The sequence below is a fragment of the Lampetra planeri genome, unplaced genomic scaffold (assembly GCF_965212315.1).
Source record: "Lampetra planeri unplaced genomic scaffold, kcLamPlan1.2.h2 scaffold_164, whole genome shotgun sequence".
Lineage (NCBI taxonomy): Eukaryota > Metazoa > Chordata > Hyperoartia > Petromyzontiformes > Petromyzontidae > Lampetra > Lampetra planeri.
In genome coordinates this window covers 1-23301 of record NW_027614372.1, presented here as the reverse complement: position 1 = coordinate 23301, position 23301 = coordinate 1, and the positions used below count along the sequence as shown (strand labels likewise).

At 58.6% G+C, this 23301-nt stretch overlaps 1 protein-coding gene and 1 pseudogene across 2 annotated transcripts; one reads left to right on the top strand and one right to left on the bottom strand.

Annotated features, from left to right (window-relative positions):
* Nucleotides 1–471: 471 nt before the first annotated feature.
* On the top strand, nucleotides 472–14605 carry MED16 (mediator complex subunit 16). Its single transcript, XM_078622590.1, has 15 exons — nucleotides 472–659; nucleotides 1934–2044; nucleotides 2857–3026; nucleotides 4053–4333; nucleotides 4787–4937; nucleotides 5120–5225; nucleotides 5917–6069; nucleotides 7061–7362; nucleotides 7784–7990; nucleotides 8959–9169; nucleotides 9646–9779; nucleotides 10398–10590; nucleotides 11475–11700; nucleotides 12368–12451; nucleotides 14365–14605. The coding sequence occupies exons 1-15, from the start codon at nucleotides 518–520 to the stop codon at nucleotides 14498–14500; spliced, it is 2607 nt and encodes an 868-aa protein (XP_078478716.1). The 5' UTR covers nucleotides 472–517; the 3' UTR covers nucleotides 14501–14605.
* Nucleotides 14606–16307: 1702 nt separating this feature from the next.
* Nucleotides 16308–22177, bottom strand: LOC144739665 (phospholipid hydroperoxide glutathione peroxidase-like; annotated as a pseudogene). The gene is made up of 6 exons (XR_013589485.1): nucleotides 22011–22177; nucleotides 21067–21217; nucleotides 20192–20346; nucleotides 19753–19777; nucleotides 18647–18706; nucleotides 16308–17419 (listed from the first exon to the last, which is right to left on the bottom strand). The product of XR_013589485.1 is annotated as a phospholipid hydroperoxide glutathione peroxidase-like (transcript).
* Between the last annotated feature and the right edge of the window lie 1124 nt (nucleotides 22178–23301).

Genomic DNA, 23301 nt, shown 5'->3' with positions numbered 1-23301 from the left:
AAGTGCGATTTTTTATTATTACTATTATCAATCATAATTTGAGGATTTCGTAACTGCAGGAGTCAATACTCTTTGGTTCTTTCGGTAAAGTCACGTAGGTAGAAATAAAATCACATAAAATGAAACAAACCACGGCGCTTCGATCGCAACACAAGCAATCCTCATGGGACAACCACAGCAATAAAAAATGCTCAAGTGGGCGAGGCAGTGTGGAAAAATAAGAATAGGGTTTTTACCCCCTTTATGGCAATAAAACAGTGACAACCCTTACTAGTTGGCTGTGTCGGATGGTGGCGGGTTTTAACGACACATTTGCATATTTACGCGATCTAACCCAAAACACAACTCTATTATGCTATCGGCTAGTTGACAATTTTGTGGATTTATAAATCGCATTACGTCACACGGAGGGGAGGGGGAGGGTGACCTATCCCCCGCCCCCGAGAATCGATTCCCTTTTACATAATCGCCGTCGCCCACCGCAGTTGGATCGATCCAAACGGCGCCTCTGGTCGTCATGGAGGTCGTCTACTCGTGCGATTTCCCGCGGAAGCCGCGGGCCGCCTACTGCCCCGCGGTTCCCCTCGCCTGCGCCTGGTCGTGCCGCAACCTCGTGGCCTTCACGTCCGAGCGACGGGGCCCGCACGGCGACATTGGCGGTGAGAGACGGCACGGCGGGTCGCGGGGTGGTGGGGGTGGGAGGCGGTCAGGCAAAGCCGTAGAGTTCGAGGCTTCTCCCGGCCAAGATGACTAGGCCGCAGCACCTCCTGGTGGGCGCGAGACGGGGTCATTCGGGGGTTCGCTTTGTGGTAGTGGTGGTGGGGGGGGGGGGTCTCATATTCAGGGGTCTTTGGGGATCTTTCTCGTTAAAGGACCTCTTATTGAGAGATCTGTGAGTTCTTACCTCATTCAGGAGTCTGTGAGGTCTCGATCATTCAGAGGTTTGCTGAGTACAGTGTTATACAAGGGAGCCCTATGGGTATTTTGCATGCGCGGGGGTCTGGGCTGCGTTATTTGAGGGTCCTCGCGGGGGATGTGTTTAGGGTACCGAGGGGCTGGGGTTCTCGGAGATTCGGGAGTCTTGTTCTGCGTGTGTGTTTGTAACAACCTCCCCGACACAATCCGGCACACTCGACTCCAAAGACAAAGATCCCCCGTGTGTAACGAACTGTTGGGGCAAGTGCTGTTAGTGAGTAGCAGCACCTATGAAGGGCGGCACTGTGGCACACGAGGGGGTGGGAAGCCAGCACCACGCCCGGCCGCCTTTGTCTCCCCAGTGGTGATGTTTACACATGATAAGCCACTTCGTTGAGCTATCGTTTGTGATAGCCAAGTCGCTTCTAAAAAAGAGCTATTGTAGCTCAGGAGGCCTTACCGTTGGTAAAATACAAAAACAATGTTTTAATAGATTTGTGCCGGGAAGGCGAACACGCATGTAAGCAGTAAATTGCAGTCCATCGTCAATTATCCGGCGGCTTAGGGGGAAGGGGGCGCCGGATTTTCAAAAACGCCGAATAATTAATTCACTACAGTATAATTTAAATAACTTTTTTTTTGCACATTTTTGTATAACATTGTTTTAGGTGGTGCGTATGCGGTTTTTTTGGTGTTTTAAATGTGTTTTATTACGTGAATTTGGCATGAATAAACGTAAAAATAGACCAAATAAATATCCTACTGTCATTTACTGTATTTACGGTACCATACTTAGCATTCTAATCTCGAAGACTCTGCATGGGGTGAGATGTACGTGCTACGCACTCTTGTTTCAACAACATGATTGTGTCTGACGATTGCCGGACTGGTTACCGCGATTTTGCCGGATCGGCCCGGGACCGCCGGATAATGCTGCAAGCAGCAGGATAATTATCGATGATGGACTGTAAATTAACTTGGGTTTGTACTCCTTGCCACTTGTGTGTCCGCGTCTCAGAGCACACGAGCTACCCCATCCACATCATGGACCCCGAGCACCCGTGGGACGTGTGCACGGTGCGCTCCGGCCACAGCGACGTCATCACCTGCCTGGAGTGGGACCAGTCCGGTGCGTGTACTACTCCTCTTCGTGTGCTCTGATCTTCCTTTTCGTGTGCACTTCCTTCTCCCCATGTACTCCTCTTCGTGTACCCCCCTCTCCCCGTGTTCTCTTCCTTCTCCCCATGTACTCCTCTTCGTGTACCCCCCCGTGTGCTCTTCCTTCTCCCCATGTACGCCTCTTCGGGTACCCCCCGTGTTCTCTTCCTTCTCCCCATGTACTCCTCTTCGGGTACCCCCCGTGTGCTCTTCCTTCTCCCCATGTACTCCTCTTCGTGTACCCCCCTCTCCCCGTGTACTCTTCCTCCCCCCCCTTGTCCTCCCCCCCCCCTCACCTCTCCCCGTGTACTCTTCCTTCCCCCCCCCCCGTCCTCCCCCCCCTTGTCCTCCCCCCCCCCCACCTCTCCCCATGTACTCAACTTTTCTCCCCCCCCGTACTCCCCCTCCCCTCTGCCCGTGTACTCATCTTCGTGTACTCCTCCCCACCCCTCCCTCGCGTGTACTCCTCCTCCGCATGTCCTCCTCTTCGCGTGCTCTGCTTTGTGGGCTCTTCCTTCTCCCCGTGTACTCTTCTTCGTGTACCTCTCCCCGTGTACTCTTCCCCCCCCCCCCCCCCCCCCCCCCGCGTACGCATCTCCCGTGTTACTGCGGACCGTCCTTTACCCCCCTGTATTACGTATTATTCATGAGAACGCGGTGTTCTTCGGGAACGCGACTGCGACCGCGTTGTAGGAGAACACAGACCTGTATTCTGATCCCGAATCTCTTTCCGCTGCGCGTGCCGCCCGCCCGCCCGCCCACCGTCGCCGCCGCCGCGCGCAGGAGCGCGGCTGCTGTCCGCGGACGCGGGGGGCCGCGTGCGCTGCTGGGCCACGCCCGAGCACCTGCTCAACGGCTGGGAGGCGGTGGGCGAGGGCGGCCCCGACGGCGAGCCCCTGCTGGCGCTCGCGTGGCTCCACAACGGCATCAAGCTCGACCTGCATGTGGAGAAGGCAAGAGGCGTGGGGGGGGGGGGTACGCACACGGCCGCACCGATACCCACAATACCCAAACAACAGCCGCCACTAAGTGACGGTGACGTCACCGCGCCGCACCTGTGCCCAGGCCAAGGTGCACTTGGAGGGGGTCACGGGAAGTGTTGAAGAGCTCGCTGCTGACAGGAGGTCACGGGACAGACCCTGGCAGGTGCCATGGGTTGACTGACTGAGATGACTTGGCAGATGCACCGGCTGTGCCCCCTACTGTGCCAAATTGCTGCGTTTTAGCCGCCCGGCGCTCCGCTCATTGTTGTGAGCGTTGCTCCTCTCTGCCCTCCGTTGTTGTTGGAAGGTGACTGCCTCCAACTGACCAGCAGTGTCCTTCACGAGCCTCCTCCACGATCGCACACAAAGAAAAAGATCCCCTGTATAGCCTGTAACACACTGTTTGGGCAAGTGCTGTTAGCAAGCACCTATCAAGGCCGGCACGGCACACGAGGGAGTGGGTGGCCAGCACCACGCCCGGCCGCCTTTGTTTCCCCATTGGCGATGTTTACACACCGCACCAGTTACTCATTTGAGCCTGAGTCGACCTAGCGAAGGCCCAGGACCATTTCAGTTAATCGTCACTGGTGTTGGCCGTGAGCGGGAATCTAACCCGGGTCGCCGGATTCGTGGCGCAGCACACTAACCGCTGCACCACCGCTCCCTACACACACAACAACAAAAACAAAGATCCCCCCCCGCGTAACCTTCACAGACCGTTGGCACAAGCGCTGTAAGCGAGCACCTATTACAGCCACCTATACGTACCGCATGTTGGACTTCTTTCGCACCGTACGTAGCCAACCGTGCTAATCGGAGGTGCGGGGGGGAAGGACAACAAACTAAACACTAAAAGCAGTTCCACAGAAATGGGTTTTCAATTGAGATTTTAAAAGTGCACAGCTCCGTGCGCCACCACCATTCTGCCTCAAAACTGGCCCCTTTGTCTCCCCCTGTGCCACCCCCCCCATCCCTGCTGCGCCCGCCGCCCTGCAGGTGGGCGCCATGAGCTTCGGCGAGAAGTTCTCGCGCGCGCGCTTCCACCCGTCGCTGGCGGCGTTCGGCGGGCGCGCGGGCGACGGCTGGGTGGGGGTGTCGGCGAGCGGCCTGGCGCGCGTGTGGCTCCTGAGGCCCGGCGGGGCGCTGCTGAGCGCCGTGCGGCCCCTGTCGCGGCCGCGGGCCCGCGTCGCCGCCGCCGACGCGGCCTTCACGCCCGCGGGCCACGTCGTGGTGGCCACGTCGGACGGCAGCAGCTCCTCGCCCATCCACTTCTACCGGTGCGGCGCGATCGCTCGCCTGTCTGCTCGCCTGTATTCTCGCCTGTATTCTCGCCTGTCTGCTCGCCTGTATTCTCACCTGTATTCTCGCCTTTCTTGTGCAATCACCTCTCAGTTTGCATCTCCGCTCACCTGTCTGTCGGCTCATCTGTGTGCTTCACCTGTTGGATTATAAGTCGTCCCTTTACTTATTCCGGGTATCCCCATGTGATTGTGTGTCCCCGTGTACCCTCACTTATCCCTGTGTTGTCTTCATATATCCCCATGTGTCTTCCTGTGTCTTTGTATCGCCCGTGTGTTCCTGCACATCCCTGTGTGACCCTGTGTGACCCTGTGTGACCCTCTGTCCCCACATGTGGTCCCTGCGTGTCCCCCTGTGTGACCACGCACGCATCCCTGTGTGTCCCTGTGACACCTTGTGACCCACGCGCGCGTCGTCCCCCGGCGTGTCAGGCTGACGCTGAGCGTGGTGAGCGAGAAGTGCCGCGTGGAGACGGAGCTTCTGCCGTCGCTCTTCCTCCGCTGCTCCTCCGACCCGTCGCGACGAGACAAGTACCCGGCCGTGTCTCACCTGCGCTTCGTCACGCGGGAGAACTCTGAGCAGGTGGGACACCACGGGGACCCCTTGAGAGCACGCACACAACGCGAATTAGCGCACATGCGCACAGGCGATCGCACGCAGTTGGCACAGGCGCGAGGTGTCAATGTCGCCACCACTGGTAACGTGTGATCGTGCGCGGTGGTGGTAACGCGTGACGGCGCGCGTGGTGCCACCTGCGCCGGCAGGTGGTGGTGTGCGTGTCGAGTGCGCAGGGCAGCGTGGTGGAGTGCTGGTCTCTGCGCAAGGAGGGGCTGCCCCTCAACAAACTCTTCCAGCAGATCCCCTCCCTCGGTGAGCGCGGGCGGACGGGGGAGGGACACGGTTGTTGGGGGAGCGAGGAGGGGGGGGTGCAGTACATTACAACGCGGTGAAAATGTACGCGGGTCCTAAGTGCGACCGGTGTCAAGACCCTGTACGGACAGTTTAACACGTCGTGGTAGGTGTAGGCTTTCGCGACGAATATTAGCCATAATAGAGGTTTTGTTGGGTTAAAACGCGTAAATATGAATGTGTCGTTAAACCCGCCACCACCACCACCCAACTCGGCCACTTAGTAAGTGCTTGTCACGGAAACAAAACGTGCCAATTACAAAACAACACCCGGTGTGTGAGAGAGTAAACTCACAACATTTACAATTCCAGTAATTAAAACTAATTGGCACGTTTTTTAAAGTGACAAACCTTACTAAGTGGCTGTGTCGGGTGGTGATGGTGGCGGGTTTTAACGGCACACATATTTCCGCGATCTGTCACGAAACAAAAAAACCTTTATTGTGGGCCATACAGATGGAGGGAGTTGTCGGCGGTGTGGTTGGCCTGTGAAGCTTCGTGACGTAGGGAATGCGCAATTTACACCGCTGGCTTCTGCAGGGCTTTAAACGGAAGATGAGCAATGCGCTCACCACCTACCGCTCGCCACTATGGCTCACCACCCGCTGCTTTGCATGCGTGCACGTGCGTGTGCGCGCATCGCGCTTGCCAGGAGACAAGCAGCCGAGCGTGCAGAAGTGGCGCATCCTGTCCACTACGAGCGACCTGGAGCGCGTGAGCTCCGTGGCGCTGCCTCGTCTGCCCATCTCCCTCTCCAGCGCCGACATGAAGCTCGCCGGGGACACCAAGTTCTTCCCCGGGCTCGGTAACCAGCGGCGGCACGTCCGGCAAAACCACCACCATCATCATCATCATCATCGTAATCTATTAAAACTATTACGCATTTTTCTATTTTACCAGGTAAGGCCCACTACTGAGCTTTTTTAGCTCTTTTTCAGAAGCGACCTGGCTGCCACAAATGATAACGCGACGAAGTGGGCTTATCATCATCGTCGTCGCGTGGACATTTATAGTAGCAGCCAAATACTCTAAACGCGTGGTGACGTTGATTTAAATATGGAGGGAAACACCGGAGGACCCCAAGACAAATCCACGCCACCACGGGGAGAGAGACCCAAATATACAGCAGGTGTCAGGGTCGGGTTTCAATCCACGACCTCCTGCATACCAAGCGAGGGAGTTAACATCTCGCAACCGTGGCACCCCTAATAATCGGTGGCACAACTGCGATCGACACCACAACCAGCACACCGTCGCAACCTTCTTAACCACCAGCATCGTCATATACCCTCTTCCCGATCACCAGCACAGCTACAATGAACACCAAAGACAAATATCACCCTCATAGCCTTAACAAACTGCTGGGGCACGTGCTGTTAGCGAGCAGCACCTATGAAGGCCAGCACGGCCCCAGTGGCAGTGTTTACACATCGCACCAGGTTCTCGGTTGAGTTGGTCGCGAGCGGCGGGAAATCCATCTCGCGTCGCCGGATTCGCAGCGCATTACGCTAACCACTGCGCCACCGCTCCCCACAATCCATCACCCTCGCTACCACCAGCACCGCAACCCATCGGCACCACCAGCAACATCTACGGCACACACGCATCGCCACCGGCACCATCGCCAGCAGTATGCCCTTGTGTGTGTGCGGTGCCTGGTGTGGTACTGGCCACCCCACCCCCCCCATCGTGTGCCGTGCCAGCCTTCGGTAGGCGCTGCTACTCACTGGCGTCCAACAGTCTGTCCAAAGGCTGTAACCAGGGTGGGGGGCGGGTACCTCTGTCTGTTGCGCCAGGCCTGGTGCTGGCGTTCTGCGACGGCTCGGTGCACGTGCTGCACCGGCTCACGCTGCAGAAGCTCTGCGCCTTCTCCCCCATGGGGGGCGGCGGCGGCGGCGGAGCGGGTGGCGGCGGGGTCGGCGGGGTCGGGGGAATGTCGAGGGGAGGCCCGGGGGTGGGCGGGGGCGTCGGTGGGGGCTCGGAGGAGCCGCCCATGAAGCGGGGGAGGGGCGCGGGGCCCCACCAGGCGGCGCACTTTTCGGCGGTGGCGCTGTCGCCCTCTTGCTGTGCCCTGCTCGCCGTGGAGAACAGCGGCAAGGTGAGGGGGGGGGGGAAGGGGAGGTGGGGCAGCGGGAGAGGAGGGGCTGTAGCATCACCACGCTGCCCTGACCTTAACCCCTGACCTCACCAAGACCAGAACCTTAATCCTTAGCTCCTAACTGACCCTGACCCAGACCTGAACCATGACCTTAAACTTGATCAAGATGCTGGTGCATCTCCCAGTCATCTCAGGCAGCCAACCCATGGCACCTGGATCTGTCCCGTGACCTCCTGCCAGCGAGCCTCCGACACTTCACGTGGCCTCAAAGCGCACCTGGCCTGGCACGGGTGCCGTGGTGACGTCGCCGTCACTTGGTGGCGAGCGATGGTTGCCGTTGTTCTCTCTTGTCCATCTCTGACCTCTGCGACCCCATGTATCCGCCCCCCACCCCCCCGGCGCGCGTGACTCCCGCGTGCAGGTGAGCGTGTCGCGCGTCTCCCCGTGGCTGGGCCACCCGCTGGAGGCCGGCGCGGCGCTGCGCAACCTCCTCTTCCTGCTGGAGTACGGGCTGGTGACGGGACACGACGCCTGGGACGTGCTGCTGCACGTCCAGCCGGGCACCGCCGCGCCGCTCGCGGACCGCCTCGCCGAGGAGTACGCGCGGCAGGCTCAACCGCTGCAGCAGGTGGGATGCTGCGGCAGGTGGGACGCTGCGGCAGGTGGGCTGCTGCGGCAGGTGAGATGCTGCAGCAGGTGGGCTGCTGCGGCAGGTGGGATGCTGCGGCAGGTGGGCTGCTGCAGCAGGTGGGACGCTGCAGCAGGTGGGATGCTGCGGCAGGTGGGATGCTGCGGCAGGTGGGCTGCTGCAGCAGGTGGGACGCTGCAGCAGGTGGGATGCTGCGGCAGGTGGGATGCTGCAGCAGGTGGGATGTTGCAGCAGGTGGGATGCTGCGGCAGGTGGGATGCTGCGGCAGGTGGGCTGCTGCGGCAGGTGGGACGCTGCGGCAGGTGGGACGCTGCGGCAGGTGGGACGCTGCGGCAGGTGGGCTGCTGCAGCAGGTGAGATGCTGCAGCAGGTGGGATGCTGCAGCAGGTGGGACGCTGCAGCAGGTGGGATGCTGCAGCAGGTGGGATGCTGGCACGGGCGCCCGCGGTGACGTCACCGTCGCTTCGTGGGCGAATGGCGGGTTGCTCTCCACCGGGCTGCTATTGAAAGGCCACACAAATTAAACCGCCGCACGGTGGACGGGCGTTTTCACGGCGCGCCGATTATTACTTTCTTTCGGCTCACTCGTGCGACGATTCGTTTAGAACTACGTCGCTCGTCGTCGGGACAGGATCCAGATGTTGATGTGACAATCGAGGCGCCACGTCGTGGGTTCTCCCCCTGGTTGCGTGGATGTTTTTCTCCGGGTCCTCCGGTTTTTTCCCCCTCCACGTTCAGAATCAACGTCATGGCGCTTTTTAGAGGATTCGCCCGCCGCTATACATTTCCACGCGATGATGATGATGAGGAGTCGCCCATTTCGTGCGAGCCATCATTTGCGATGGCCAGGTCACATCTGAAAAAGAGCTCGATGATCAACAGCTCAGCGTGGCCTCGCCTGGTAAAAATATATATTTTAATAGTTTATGGTTTGTGTCCGTGTGCAGGCGCTGCAGACGCGCGTGCTGGCGCTACGCGCCTGGCTCTACCGCCTGTCCCCCGGCACGGCGGTGCGCTCGGCGGACCTGCACACGCGCCTCCTGCTGCACGCCGTGTCCTGCACCCTCAAGTCCCTGCTGCGGCCCACGCTGCTGCACACGCCCGACCGCGGGCCCGGCGACAGGCTCGCCGAGATCTGCAGCAAGAACACCGACACCGGTGTGCCCACGCAGTGCCCACGCAAAGAGACAAAGCGTCTCTCCCTCCCCGGATAGCCTCTAACAGACTGTTGGGGCAAGTGCTGTTAGTGAGTAGGCCGGCACGGCGTACGAAGGGAGGGGCGGGTGGGTGGCCAGCACCACTCCCGCCCAGCCACCTTTGTCTCCCCAGTGGCGATGTTTACTACACACTGCACCAGGAACTAATTCGAGGCTGAGTCGACCTAGGGGAGGCCCAGGACCGGTTCAGATAATCGTCACTGGGTATTGGTGTCCGTGAGCGAGAATCGAACTGATCTCTGGCGGTTTCGTAGCGCAGCACACTAACCGCTACACTATTGCTCCACAGAAGGTACACAGCGTACACACACACAGGGGCTGGGGGGGGGCGTGCTACTCTCTAACATCACTTACCTCAACAGCCTATTAAAGGCTGTACCCGGCGGGGGGGATCTTTTGTCTTTGTGCGCGGTGCAGACATCGACAAGGTGATGCTGAACCTGAAGACGGAGGAGTTTGTGCTGGACACGCTGCTGCTGCAGTCGCTGCAGCAGCTGATCCAGTGGGTGGCTGACTTCACCCTCTACCTGCTGGCCAGCCTGCCCAACCAGGTGCCACAGCCGACAGTGTGGGGAGCGGCCCCGCACCATTATATCGGGCACTTCTGTACGGGATAGAGCGTTGCCCCCTCGCACTCCTCAAGGAGGTGCCGCGCCCTGACTCTCCGTGCAGCCCGGTTTTCCTCCCACGTGTAATAAACACTCATCGTTAATTGGCTGAAAACATCTTAATATATAGAGGGCTGCAGAGCTCGGGCGGTTGTTGGCAGCGCTGCCGGCTACTCACCGCCTGGCTGCTGCCACCTTCTGGCTCGTTGCCTACGGTTCTTCGGCGATTGCGAGGCACTCGCGCTGCGTATGAAACTAAACATTATTCAACACTTAATCGTCATGTAACCTGCTGTGTTTTGGTGTGCCGTGACTGTGCGTTGCGTGTGCCGTGGCTGTGCGTGTGTCATCACGGTGCTGCGTGTGCCGTGACTGTGCGTGTGTCATCACGGTGCTGCGTGTGCCGTGACTGTGCGTGTGTCATCACGGTGCTGCGTGTGCCGTGACTGTGCGTGTGTCATCACGGTGCTGCGTGTGCCGTGACTGTGCGTGTGTCATCACGGTGCTGCGTGTGCCGTGACTGTGCGTGTGTCATCACGGTGCTGCGTGTGCCGTGGCCAGGGCTCGATCTCGCGGCCCGGCGTGTCCTTCCTGCGGGACGGCCCGGCGCTCGCGATGCTGCGGGAGCTGCTGGTGGTGGTGCGCATCTGGGGCCTCATGAACCACGCCTGCCTCCCCGTGTTCACCGCCACCTCGGACACGCAGGACTCCCTCTCGCTGCTCTTCAAGCTCCTCACCAAGCTCTGGCTCTGCTGTAAGTGCGGTGCACGCGCGAGGGGTGCGCGCGAGGGGTACGCGCGTGGTATGCAAACCCATGCATCGATACACGCGAAAAGACGAACACAAAGATCCCCTGTGTAGCCGCCTTTAACACGCTGTTGGAGCCAAGTGCCAATTTGTACCAGGGCCGGCCACTGCACACAATTGTCTCCCCAGTGGCGAGACAAAGGGGTTAGGCCCAGGAACGGTGGAGATTATTTGTCGCGAGTGTTGGCCGCGGGTACGAATGAACAATGAACTATTTGAACAATTTAAAATTTTACCAGCCAAGGCCCACTGAGCTACATAGCTCTTTTTCAGAACCGATCTCGCGATCACAAATGATGGCTCAAATAAGTGGATTATCATCACGTGGAAATGTATAGCAGCAGCCAAATACTCTAAATGTTGTAATGTTGATTCTAAACTTGGAGGGGAAAAACTGGAGGACCCGGAGACAAATCCACGTGACCACAGGGAGAGACACGCAAACTCCAAATGTACAGCAGCAGGCGTCCGGGTCTGGATCGAACCCACGACCTCCTGTATACCAGGCGAGGTCATCAACATCTCCCGGCCACCGTGATGATGATGAGAGAGAGAGAGACACGCAAACTCCAAATACACAGCAGCAGGCGTCAGGGTTGGGATCGAACCCACGACCTCCTGTACACCAGGCGAGGTCATCAACATCTTCTAGCCACCGTGGCGCCCCAACGTATTTGGCTGCTATAAATTTCCACACGATGATTAGCCGCCTCGATTACCCGGTGAAAAATCTACGCAACCGTACGCTACCCGCTGCGTCCCCGCGCACGCACCGAGCCGGTGACCTCTATAACCCCCCCTCACCCCCATCACCCCGCGCGCGTCCGGCAGGCCGTGATGAGGGCCACGGGCTGGAGCCGGACGACGGCCTGCTGGACGAGTGCTGCCTGCTGCCCTCGCACCTCGTGCTGCCCTCCGCCGACTGGCTGCCCTCGCCGGACGGCGTGTCGGGCCGCCTGCCGCCGGGGAAGCCGCCGTCGCGCGTCGCCTTCGGCCGCGGCATCGCCTACGCCGGGCAGCCGGGGCCCGTGCCCGTCCACACGCACGTGCTCGCACGGTGAGCGCCGCCGCCACCGCCACCGCCACCGCCGCAGAGGTCGCAAACGGGTTTTGATTCCTTACCCGTACCCGGGCCGCACCAGGGTCGCAAACGGGTACCCGTACCCGGCCGTACCCGTACCCTACCCGTACGGGTATCGGGTACCTGATTGCGACCTCTGGGATGAAGCCATGTTGCAGACGCGGGTGGGTTGATTCTAGGAACTTGAATTGTGAGAAGAGACAAGACGTTGGGAAATGAGTGACAAACGGTGACTCACCAGTGACTCACGGTCTACCCGTACCCGTACCCGGCTGCACCAGGGTCGCAAACGGGTATCGGCTAGGGTACGGGTATCGGGTACCCGGTTGCGACCTCTGCGCCGCCGCCGTGAGCCACTGGAACCCAGCGGCCGTCGCCAGATTCGCGACGGCATCGCGTCGCCGCATTGAATTGTTGCGCTCACCGGATCCCGTGGCACAAACCAAGCCGGGTTCCCCGCGCTCGTGGCGCTACCGGGTCTAATGACGCTTCTTCTGGGCACGGCCGGCGCTCGCCGCGCTGCCGTCGGCTCGTTTGGGGGGGGGGGCCCGGCGCTCGCCGCACCTCGGGCGGGCGGGCGAGCGGCGGCGGCGCGGCTTTTACATTGTCGGAATTTCCCCGTCCCCTCCCTCAACCTCGCCAGGTCCCCGGGTCACCAGAAGCTGGACAACCTGCGGCGAGTCAACCTGGGCGTGAACCCCACCGAGGACATCAAGGTGTGCACCAGGTGAGTGGCGACGCCGACCCCCCCCCTCCCTGCCCCCCCCCCTGCAGCCCCCTTGCTGCCCCCTTCCTGCGCCCCGACTCCCCCCCCCCCCCCCCCCCCCCTATTTAGTATAGAAAGTAAAATTTTAATGTGCAGCGCAATTGAGGAACTGTTGTTGTTGCTGCCTTGGTGTGGTCTGGGACTGTTGTTGTTGTCTTGGTGTGGTCTGGGACTGTTGTTGCTGCCTTGGTGTGGTCTGGGACTGTTGTTGTTGTCTTGGTGTGGTCTGGGACTGTTGTTGTTGTCTTGGTGTGGTCTGGGACTGTTGTTGCTGCCTTGGTGTGGTCTGGGACTGTTGTTGTTGTCTTGGTGTGGTCTGGGACTGTTGTTGTTGTCTTGGTGTGGTCGGGACCTGTTGTTGTTGTCTTGGTGTGGTCTGGGACTGTTGTTGTTGTCTTGGTGTGGTCGGGACCTGTTGTTGTTGTCTTGGTGTGGTCTGGGACTGTTGTTGTTGTCTTGGTGTGGTCTGGGACTGTTGTTGTTGCTGCCTTGGTGTGGTCTGGGAATGTTGTTGTTGTCTTGGTGTGGTCTGGGACTGTTGTTGTTGTCTTGGTGTGGTCTGGGACTGTTGTTGTTGCTGCCTTGGTGTGGTCTGGGACTGTTGTTGTTGTCTTGGTGTGGTCGGGACCTGTTGTTGTTGTCTTGGTGTGGTCTGGGACTGTTGTTGTTGTCTTGGTGTGGTCTGGGACTGTTGTTGTTGTCTTGGTGTGGTCTGGGACTGTTGCTGCCTTGGTGTGGTCTGGGACTGTTGTTGTTGTCTTGGTGTGGTCTGGGACTGTTGTTGTTGCCTTGGTGTGGTCTGGGACTGTTGTTGTTGTCTTGGTGTGGTCGGGACCTGTTGTTGTTTTGCTGCCTTGGTGTGGTCTGGGACTGTTGTTGTTGTCTTGGTGTGGTCTGGGACTGTTGTTGTTGCCTTGGTGTGGTCTGGGACTGTTGTTGTTGTCTTGGTGTGGTCGGGACCTGTTGTTGTTTTGCTGCCTTGGTGTGGTCTGGGACTGTTGTTGTTGTCTTGGTGTGGTCGGGACCTGTTGTTGTTTTGCTGCCTTGGTGTGGTCTGGGACTGTTGTTGTTGTCTTGGTGTGGTCGGGACCTGTTGTTGTTTTGCTGCCTTGGTGTGGTCTGGGACTGTTGTTGTTGTCTTGGTGTGGTCGGGACCTGTTGTTGTTTTGCTGCCTTGGTGTGGTCTGGGACTGTTGTTGTTGTCTTGGTGTGGTCGGGACCTGTTGTTGTTTTGCTGCCTTGCCTCCAAGCTTGCATTTGGTGTCGACATGTCGGCAAGGAATTCATGCACTTGTGCAATTTGTACTCCGTGCCTTTATTTATATTTGGTCACTTGCTTTACCTTTTCTGTATTTTTCACTCCTGTCCTTGTGTTTGTTGTTGTTGTTGCATCCGCTGTTATAACTTGCTGACCACCCGTGCCCCCCGAATGGATATCTGTGAAAAAGAGGTTTGTAGCTCATCGGATTCCTCATCCTCCAGTCGAAAAAAACTTAAACTTTATTTTGTATTTTACTAGGTTAGGCCCACTGAGCTATAATTGCTCTTTTTTCAGAAGTGACCCTGACTGGCACAAATCATAGCTCCACGTAGTGGCTCATCATCATCATCGTCACGTGGACATTTATAGCGGCAGTGGCCAAATACGCACGACGTCGATTCTAAACGCGGGGGGGGGGGGGGGGGGGGGGAACCGGAGGGACCCCCGGAGAAAAATCCACGCGACCACGGAGAAGAGAGCGGGACGGAGAACCGCACAAACTCCACATCGTCGTGGGTCGGGATCTCGAACCCCGCGACCATCTCGCACGCCAGGCGACGGGTCGGCTAACGTCGCCACCCCCCTCCTCCTCCTCCCCCTCGCGTCACCTCAGGTGCGGATGCATCACCATGCTGCGCTCGCTGAGCAAGGCGCAGGCGGCGGGGCCCTTCAAGTGCTGGGAGCAGCGGTGGGTGCGCAGCTGCCTGTGCGGCGGACTCTGGAGGAGGGTGCCTCCCTTCGTGCCGTGACCACGACGACGAGGGGGGAGGGGGGACGCTGCGGCGTCTCACGGCGACACGGACACTTGGGGGTGGTGGGGAGGTTACTCAGGGTGGGACAGACCCCCCCCCCCCCCTTGCCCGCCCCCTTGCCCCCCCCCCTTGCCTGCCCCTCTCTACCCTCACCCCCGGTGTTGCCGGCGAGGAGTGAAGCCTCTCTCAAGACGTGCATCATTGAGAGTTGACGCCTGCCATGTATTTGGAGTGTTGCACGTCTGTCTGTCTCCCTCCCCCCACCGTGTTCGCGTGGATTGTCTCGGGGGGGGGGTGGGGTGGGGGAGGATCCTCTCCATTTCCTCCACCGGTTGAGAATCGACGTCGCGTTTGTAGCAGCAGAGTTGCTCGGCTGCGACGTGGATCGAAGAGTCGGCGGGGGGAAGCGGAGTCGAGGGGAGGCGGACAACAAGGCATTGCTGGGTGGGGGCTGGGATTTGGCGGGGGTAGCAAAATAGCGCGAGAGGCGTTGGTCCGTGGCCTCCTCTGGGGGGGGCCGGTGAGGGGGGGGGGGCGGTGAGGGGGGGGCATCTCTGTGCCGGCGACAAGTGGGGGGTGGGGGTGCGGCAGGACCTCCCAGGAGCTGCCGGTCGGCGTCCGAGGGCGGAGGACGCGAGCGAGGTCACGTGACGCTTTGTACAAAGGAAAAATAAACTCGCGTTTTCCACCGTGTTTGTAATAAATAACTTGCCGTTGTCCCCGTTTACGTATGTGTACTTACTTTGTAGAGCTTTGAAACACTGAAATGACCAAAGAGCGGTCAAATGTTTGCTTGCGTTGAACCAATGCTGTTCCTGCTAAATGAGGTGCACTCCTCGGAAGGCCATGTGGGTGTTTTGGCCGCTACGGGTTACATTGTTTGGGATTTCATAGTTACGGGAGGAAACCGGAAAACCCGAACCCACTCACTCTACAGAACAGGGGGAGATCATACAAACTATACTCACTGTCACACACTGCAGAACAGGGGGAGATCATACAAGCTATACTCACTGTCACACTGCAGAACAGGTGAACACGCAAACTCCACTCGCTCTGTAGAACAGGGGGAGATCACACAAACTCCACTCACTCTGTAGAACAGGGGGAGAACATGAAAACTCCACTCACTCACTCTGCAGAACAAGGGGAGATCATACAAACGATACTCACTGTCACACACTGCAAAACCGGTGAACATACAAACTCCACTCACTCTGCAGAACAGGGGGAGATCGTACAAACTCCACTCGCTCTGCAGAACAGGGGGAGATCATACAAACTCCACTCGCTCTGCAGAACAGGGGTAGATCATACAAACTCCACTCACTCTGCAGAACAGGGGTAGATCATACAAACTCCACTCACTCTGTAGAACAGGGGGAGATCATACAAACTCCACTCGCTCTGCAGAACAGGGGGAGATCATACAAACTCCACTCGCTCTGCAGAACAGGGGGAGATCATACAAACTCCACTCACTCTGCAGAACAGGGGGAGATCATACAAACTCCACTCACTCTGCAGAACAGGGGGAGATCGTACAAACTCCACTCGCTCTGCAGAACAGGGGGAGATCACAAACTCCACTCGCTCTGCAGAACAGGGGGAGAATATGAAAACTCCACTCGCTCTCACACCACTGCAGAACAGGAGAAACGCACCAAATCCGCACAAAGTTTCCCGAGTCAGGAATCGAACCTCCAGGCTCTTGTTGTAGCAAGTGTCCCCACTCCGCCTCCCTGCCGCCCGACAAACTCGCGCGGATACTCGTGACTTCAGAATAACGACGCAGACGTCAAAGAAGGGTCAAAGCTTTAATCCACCGTGCAGCTAACTACTCGAAGGGGGCTTTCATCAGTTCACACACCCACACAGAGAAAAAGAACCGCCTTAAGACTGTTGGGGCAAGTGCCATTAGCGAGCAGCACCTAGGAAGGCCAGTACGGCAAACGATGGGGTGAGTGGCCAGCGAATACGCCACCTTTGTCTCCCCAGTAGCGATGTTTACACACTACACAGGTACTCATTGGAGGCTGAGTCGACCTAGGGGAGGCCCAGGACCAGTTTCGATAATCCTCACTGGTGTTGGCCGTGAACGGGAATCGAACGCGGGTAGCCGGGGTTTGTAGCGCAGCGTGCTAACCGCTAAACAACCGCTCCCCACAGATGCACACGCATGCATTCATATGCAGTGTGTGAATGAGCGAGTGGAGTTTGCGTTTTTTGCACACAGATTGAAAACGAATTTCTTTAGAACCTCTTTTTGTGTAGTTTTATCCTTCCCCCGCACCTCCGATTTGCGCGGTTGGCTCGGTACGGTGGTGCGAAAGAAGTTCAACATACGTACACAGTCATATGCACGCTCCCACACCCTCGTACCCACATGTACACTCATGCACGCACCAGGAGGCACAGATGCACACACACTCGTACTCACGCACTCACGTGCGTACTCGTGTGTGCCTAACACGCATGCACGTTCTCATTTGACCCACGCACACGCCCGTACGTAGATGCGCTCGTATACACACTCGTACGCGCGCGCACACTGCTACACACACATCCGTGCATGCGCTCTCCAACGCACGCAACCTCAGGCACAACGCCCCCTTCCACACACCTACGTCTACACACACACAGGCCACGTAAGCCGTCGCCCCACCCCCCTCGTCTTCCGTCACCACCACCTCCCCCCTCCCCTCACCGGCCTGGTTACATTTGCACGCCCAGAGGCTCGGGGCAGCCTCCACCGGTTGCCCGGTTTGTGAGGCTGCTCGTCATAGGCCCAGGCCGAGAGGGGGGCAGGGGGCAGGGGTCAGAGGTCAGGGGCTTGAGAGACTGGCAGGATACACTGGTGGCGTCGTGGCTTCTCAGGGGCGTTTACAAGAACTTGGGGAGGTCCTTCTCAATCACCTGTGTGGAGCGCAACGGGAGAGAGACCAGGGCACGCAGCAATGACCGCACACGAACAGAGAGAGAAGAATTGGAATTGATATGCACGGCGCTCAAAGCGCCATGCCGTCCCTAAACTATTTAAACTAAATCTTTTATTTTAACCGGTGGCTGTTCTGCGAGTAAAAAAATAAGACGATGTTTATTTTTACCACCAAGTTCTTCCCCGGACTCGGTACTCCGTCGCAGCACGTCCAGTATCATCATCATTATCATCATCTATTAAAACGAAACTTTTTATTTTACCAGGTAAGGCCCACTGAACTATGGAGCTGTTATTTTTTTCAGAAGTGACCCCGGCCACAAATGACAGCTCAACGCAGTGGCTTGTCATCACGTGGAAATGTTTAGCGGCCAAATCCTCGGAAGCGCGTGTTGTACATTCTAAATGTGGAGGGCAAAACCGGAGGAGCCGGACAAAAATCCCACAAGGCCACGGAGAGAACATGCAGACTCCAAATGTACAACAAGCGTCGGGGTTGGGATCGAACCCACGACATCCTGTGTCCCAGGCGAGGTTGTTAACATTTCGCCACCACGGCATCCCTAGAACAACATCAATGGCTGGATCTTGTCCCGACGATGCGTGACGTAGTTGTAAACGAATCGTCGCGTGAGTGAGCTGAAGAAAGGAAAATAATTGGCGTCTCGTTAAAACGCTCGTACACTGTGTCACGGTTTAATTTGTTTGGCTGTGTCGGGTGGTGCGGGGGGGGGGGTTCTTGACACAATGTTTTGGCCAGATCGTTACGTGGCCTCACCTAATTAGGCCCTTTATTTATCTGGGCACAGCCTCGCTGAGTCTCAACACACATTGGGGCGCCACAGTGAAAAAGAAGTTAACTACCTCGCCTCCTATACAGGAAGTCGTGGGTTCAATCCCGAACCTGACGCCTGCATATGCGGAGTTTGCATGTTCTCCACGTGGTCGTGTGGATTTTTCTCCCGTTTTTCCCTCCACATTTAGAAACGTGCGTTTAAAGGATTTGGCTGATATCAATTTCCACACGATAAGCCAGCCACTTTAGGCCAGGACGCTTCTGAAAAAGAGCTATGTAGCTCAGTGGGCCTTACCTGGTCAAATAAAAAAAAGTATCGACAAGAATTCCATTGAGTTTGGCAGTGCAGTGGGGAGTGGGTGGACAGGAGGAGGAGGTAAGGGTGGGTGGGAGGTGGAATAATGCTCACCACGGGGTCGTCCATGGGCCCGTATCTCTTGGCCACGTGGCCCTCCTTATCAATGAGGAACTGTGGGGAAACAAGGGCAAAGACCACCCGCGTAGCCTTAACAGACAGTCGGGGCAAGTGCTGTGAGCGAGCAGCACCTATGAATGCCGACACGACACACAGCAGGGGATGGGTGGCCAGCACCACGCCCGCCCGCCTTTGTCTCCTCAATGGCGATGTTTACACACCGCACCGGGTTCTGATTTTGAGGCCGAGTCGACCTAGGGGAGAAGCCCATGGCCAGTTCAGATAATCGTCACTGGTGTTGGCCGTGAGCAGGAATCAAACTCGGGCCGCCAGGTTCGCAGCGCGCCGACCGCTGCGCCACCACTCCCCGCCATGAGGAACACCGGATAACCACGGATAACACCGGATAACCGAACACCGGATAACCACGCAACAAAATGACACGCGTACAAAGACAACAGCTTTGGGGGGAGGAGGAAGGGCAAGTCCTGTTAGCGAGTAGCCACAATGTAAAGGCTTCAACGGCACGGGGTGGTGTGACCAGCACAATGCCCGGCCGCCTTCGTCTCCCCAGTGCCGACGTTCGCTCGACGTCTGGTGCCGACGTTCACGCGACGTACGACGCTGCCGTGGCTGCAGGGGTTGTCCGAGCTCACCACCCTCCCCTTCTCTCCTCGCCAGCGCGACGGAAGTATAAATACCCCAGCCTAAGCGAGGTTTCATACCGGCCGCTCTTCCCTATTTAACTTCTGTTCAACACTCCACGAGCGGGGGAGGGGGGGAGTGGGGGGGGGGGGAGTGGGGGGGGGGAGTGGGGGGGGGGAGTGGGGGGGGGAGTGGGGGGGGGAGTGGGGGGGGGAGTGGGGGGGGGAGTGGGGGGGGAGTGGGGGGGGAGTGGGGGGGCAGTGGGTGTCTGCACTGCAAGGGTGCGAGCTTGATGATGTAGGGTGTGACGATGATGGTGTAGCCTGCGAGTGATGATGACGATGGTGTAGCCTGCGAGCATGATGACGACGATGGTGTCGCGTGAGCTGCGCGAGCTGAGCGGGTGAAGGGTGCAAGGCGAGACCATGGCGCGTTGTTGCGTGGCAGGGCCTTACTTTGGTGAAGTTCCACTTGATGTTGCTGCCAGGGGGAGGGGGAAGGGAGGTCGCACAGAGAGAGATCTCATTAGGGCCACTTCTTTAAATGTGCCGTCGGCGCAGCCGCGCCTACACCGCCACTGCTGCCACCACACCACTGCCGCCACACTTGCACCAATGCTGCCACCACCATCCCACCGTTTCCACCACCACCACACCAGAGAGCACAACACTAAATACCACCACAACACCACCACCGCCACAATAATCGCCACGCCCCCACCATATTAAACACCACGTTGGCGTGCCATGCCAGGCCGTTGTGAAGGGGTGGCAGGTTCGCCATGCCGTGGTGTCCCGTGGTGTCCCGTGGTGTCCCGTGGTGCCCCGTGGTGCGGCGTGGTGTGGCGTGGCGTGTTGCGCCACACTGCGTTGTGCAACGTGCAGCGCCACGTACTTGCCCAGCGTGCCCTTGCCGTGGGGCTGGCTCTTCATCCAGCGCCACAGCGGGTGGGCACCGTCTCCGTTCACCTCCACCTTGCTGTACAGGTCAAACTTCACCGAGTACGTGTCCTCGGCAAACGCCTTGATCTCCGCGTCCGTGCCCGGCTCCTGTGGGGGCAGCCAGCGATGAACCCCGGTGAAGTTGGCGGGCACGGACGGCGGTGCCGTGACCGGCCAAGGCGGGCGTGGGGATCGGAGGCTGGAGGGACCCCGTGGCGTTGTAGGGGATGCAGCAGAGATTTGAAGGATCGGAGGGTTCGGGGTGAAGGAGTTGGGTTTAAGGGGGTGTCGGGGGTTTACACATCAGGGGGTTTAAGGGATCCGAGGGGTCTTGAGAGATAACGGGGCAGCAGGGGCAGTGGGGGCAGTAGGGGCAGTAGGGGCAGCAGGGGCTTCATCGTATCGGAGATTTGGGGGGGGGGGGTCAGGTGGCTGAGCCCGGCTCGGAGACGTCACCGGCACACCACGTCGAGTAGACTTTGTGGCTTTGGGGCTATGGCTACATAGGGGTGGGGGTGGCTGGGTGGGGGTGAGGAGTGGGGGGTGAGAATGGAGGGTGGGGAGTGGTGAGTGGGGGGGGGGAGGAGTGCGGGGTGGGAATGGAGGGTGGGGAGTGGTGAGTGGCAGGGGGGAGGTGAGTGGCAGTGTGGAGTGAGGGGAGTGGTGAGTGGGGGGGGGGGTGAGGAGTGGGTGGTGGGGGCAGCTGGAGGGTGAGGAGTGGGGGGTGAGAATGGAGGGTGGGGAGTGGGGAGTGGGGAGTGGTGAATGGGGAGGTGAGTGGCAGTGGTGAGTGGGGGGAGTGAGGGGATGGGGGGGGGCGTCACGCACCTGCCCACCAAACTGGTTGCAGGGGAAGGCGAGGATGCGGAGGCCGTGGTCCCCCCCAGCGAGCCGGGCGTGCATGTCGGCCAGCTGGGTGTAGTTCACGGGCGTGCGCCCTCACTTGGTCGCCACGTTCACCACGATGCAAACGTGACCCCTGCGTGTCGTGGGGAGGTCGGTGTCACGGTGACGAGGAGATGTTAACTACCTCGCCTGGTATACAGGAGGTCGCGAACTTGAGGTCGCGAACTGGTGCCATCGCTCCGTCTCTTGCGCGCGCGGCACACGCGCAAACAACGACAAAGGTCCCCCGTGTAGCTCTAACAGACTGTTGGGGCAAGTGCTGTTAAGCGAGCATCTACGAAGGCCGGCACGGCACACGAGGGGGGTGGGTGGCCAGCACCACGCCCGGCCGCCTTTGTCTCCCCAGTGGTTATGTTTGCGTACCGCACCAGGTACTCATATGAGGCCAAGTCGACCTAGGGGAGGCCCAGGATTGGTTCAGATAATCGTCACTGGGTGTTGGTGGCCATGAACGGGAATCGAACCCGGGTCGCCGGGTTCGTAGCACAGCGTAGCGCTAACCGCTGCACCACCACTCCCCACACACACAGACGTACACACGCACACACAGACAAACATGTTCATGTAGACACGCACACGCAGACACACATGTTCATGTAGACACGCACACACAGACACACATGTTCATGTAGACACGCACACGTGAATGCATCGCATCATCATGAGCCACGGTCTATCCCCTGCTGGATGAAGAACCTCCCTGCGTCCTCGCAATCTGTCGCGTCATAACATGCCATCATCTCGCACGGGCAGATAAAGTGGGCAACCGCTTTGTGGCCGCTCAAGCAGTGGGGTCATCCATCCCACGGAGGGGGTAGGGCTGTGGACCCCGCCAGAGGAATGTGGAATTGCTTGGCAGTGGCTACCTGTACTTGTCGAGAGAGACATTGGCACCGTCGATGTCCGTGGCGCTAAACTCGTACAGACTCTTGGCCTCCTTCCACGACTCAGCTGCTGACGAGGCCTGAGGGGGGCACGGGGTGAGAGGGAGACACGCGGGATGAGAGACACGCGGGGTGAGAGACACGCGGAGTGAGAGGGAGACACGGGGGGGGGGGGAGAGGGAGACACGGGGGGGGGGAGAGGGAGACACGCGGGGTGAGAGACACGCGGGGTGAGAGGGAGACACACGGGGTGAGAGGGAGACACGGGGTGGGGGGGGGGTGAGAGGGAGACACGGGGGTGAGGGGTTCACCCCTTACCCCCCCCTTGACTTTACCGAAAGAACCAAGAAGAGGAACACCTCACCCTAACCTACCCCACCACCACCGCAGCCAAAGCCGCAGCTGCAGCTGCTTGCAGCCAGCCCCGGCTGGGACAAGCGGCTCACGCGAAGGGGTTTAAGCTTCTGCCAAAGCGCCCGTGCGATGAGCCCAGGCTCTTACGGGGCACACGTGACACACGCAGTCGACTGTAATGCAAGCGGGATGCCGACTCGTGCGATTTGCATGTGCTCTGAAGAAGGGTCGTTGCCCGAAACGTAGCCGATTATATCCAGTACATATTATTTTTTTGGGAAGTGCGTACGTGATGCACATTATTGGTGTGTGGATATAATATAGTTGATGTGTTTTGTGTTCAGTATATGTACGTATACTACGGTAGATCCGTTTATGGTTGTGTAGTGGTGTTAACTACTCGCTGTTCGCAAGCTGTGAGAGCGGATCGTAAACAAGGTTTTCCCGCTCGATCAAACGGTCAGGGTCAAATGGGGTGAGGTAGGATCCAAACGCCAGATTGGGAAGGACCAATCGGAGGGTTCCACAAGGTGGCCGGCGATTGGACAACCCGGCCACGAACAGGTATAAAAGCCAGAGCGCTGAGAGCTCTAGGAGGAGTTCTGCTACACGAAGACCCAAGTCGGCCGAAGATGTCTAGGACTCTGGACCAAGCCCTCCAGCCCTTGTTAGGGCTAGGGCTCAGAGTAACCAGTGGTCGGGGAGAGATCCTCTAGGTCCAGCCAGAGGACGCTGGGAGAGCAGGGAGATTAGATAGCCTGCAAGGTCCGGAGGCTTGTACCTTCTGAGGGTAACGGGTGAGGGGACCATATACCCCCTTAGTGTGATAGGGACGGTGTATTAAGATAATAAACAGTGTGTGTCATAAAGAAGTGTAGGAGTCCGTCCTTACAACACTACAGTTGCATGTAGGATAAGG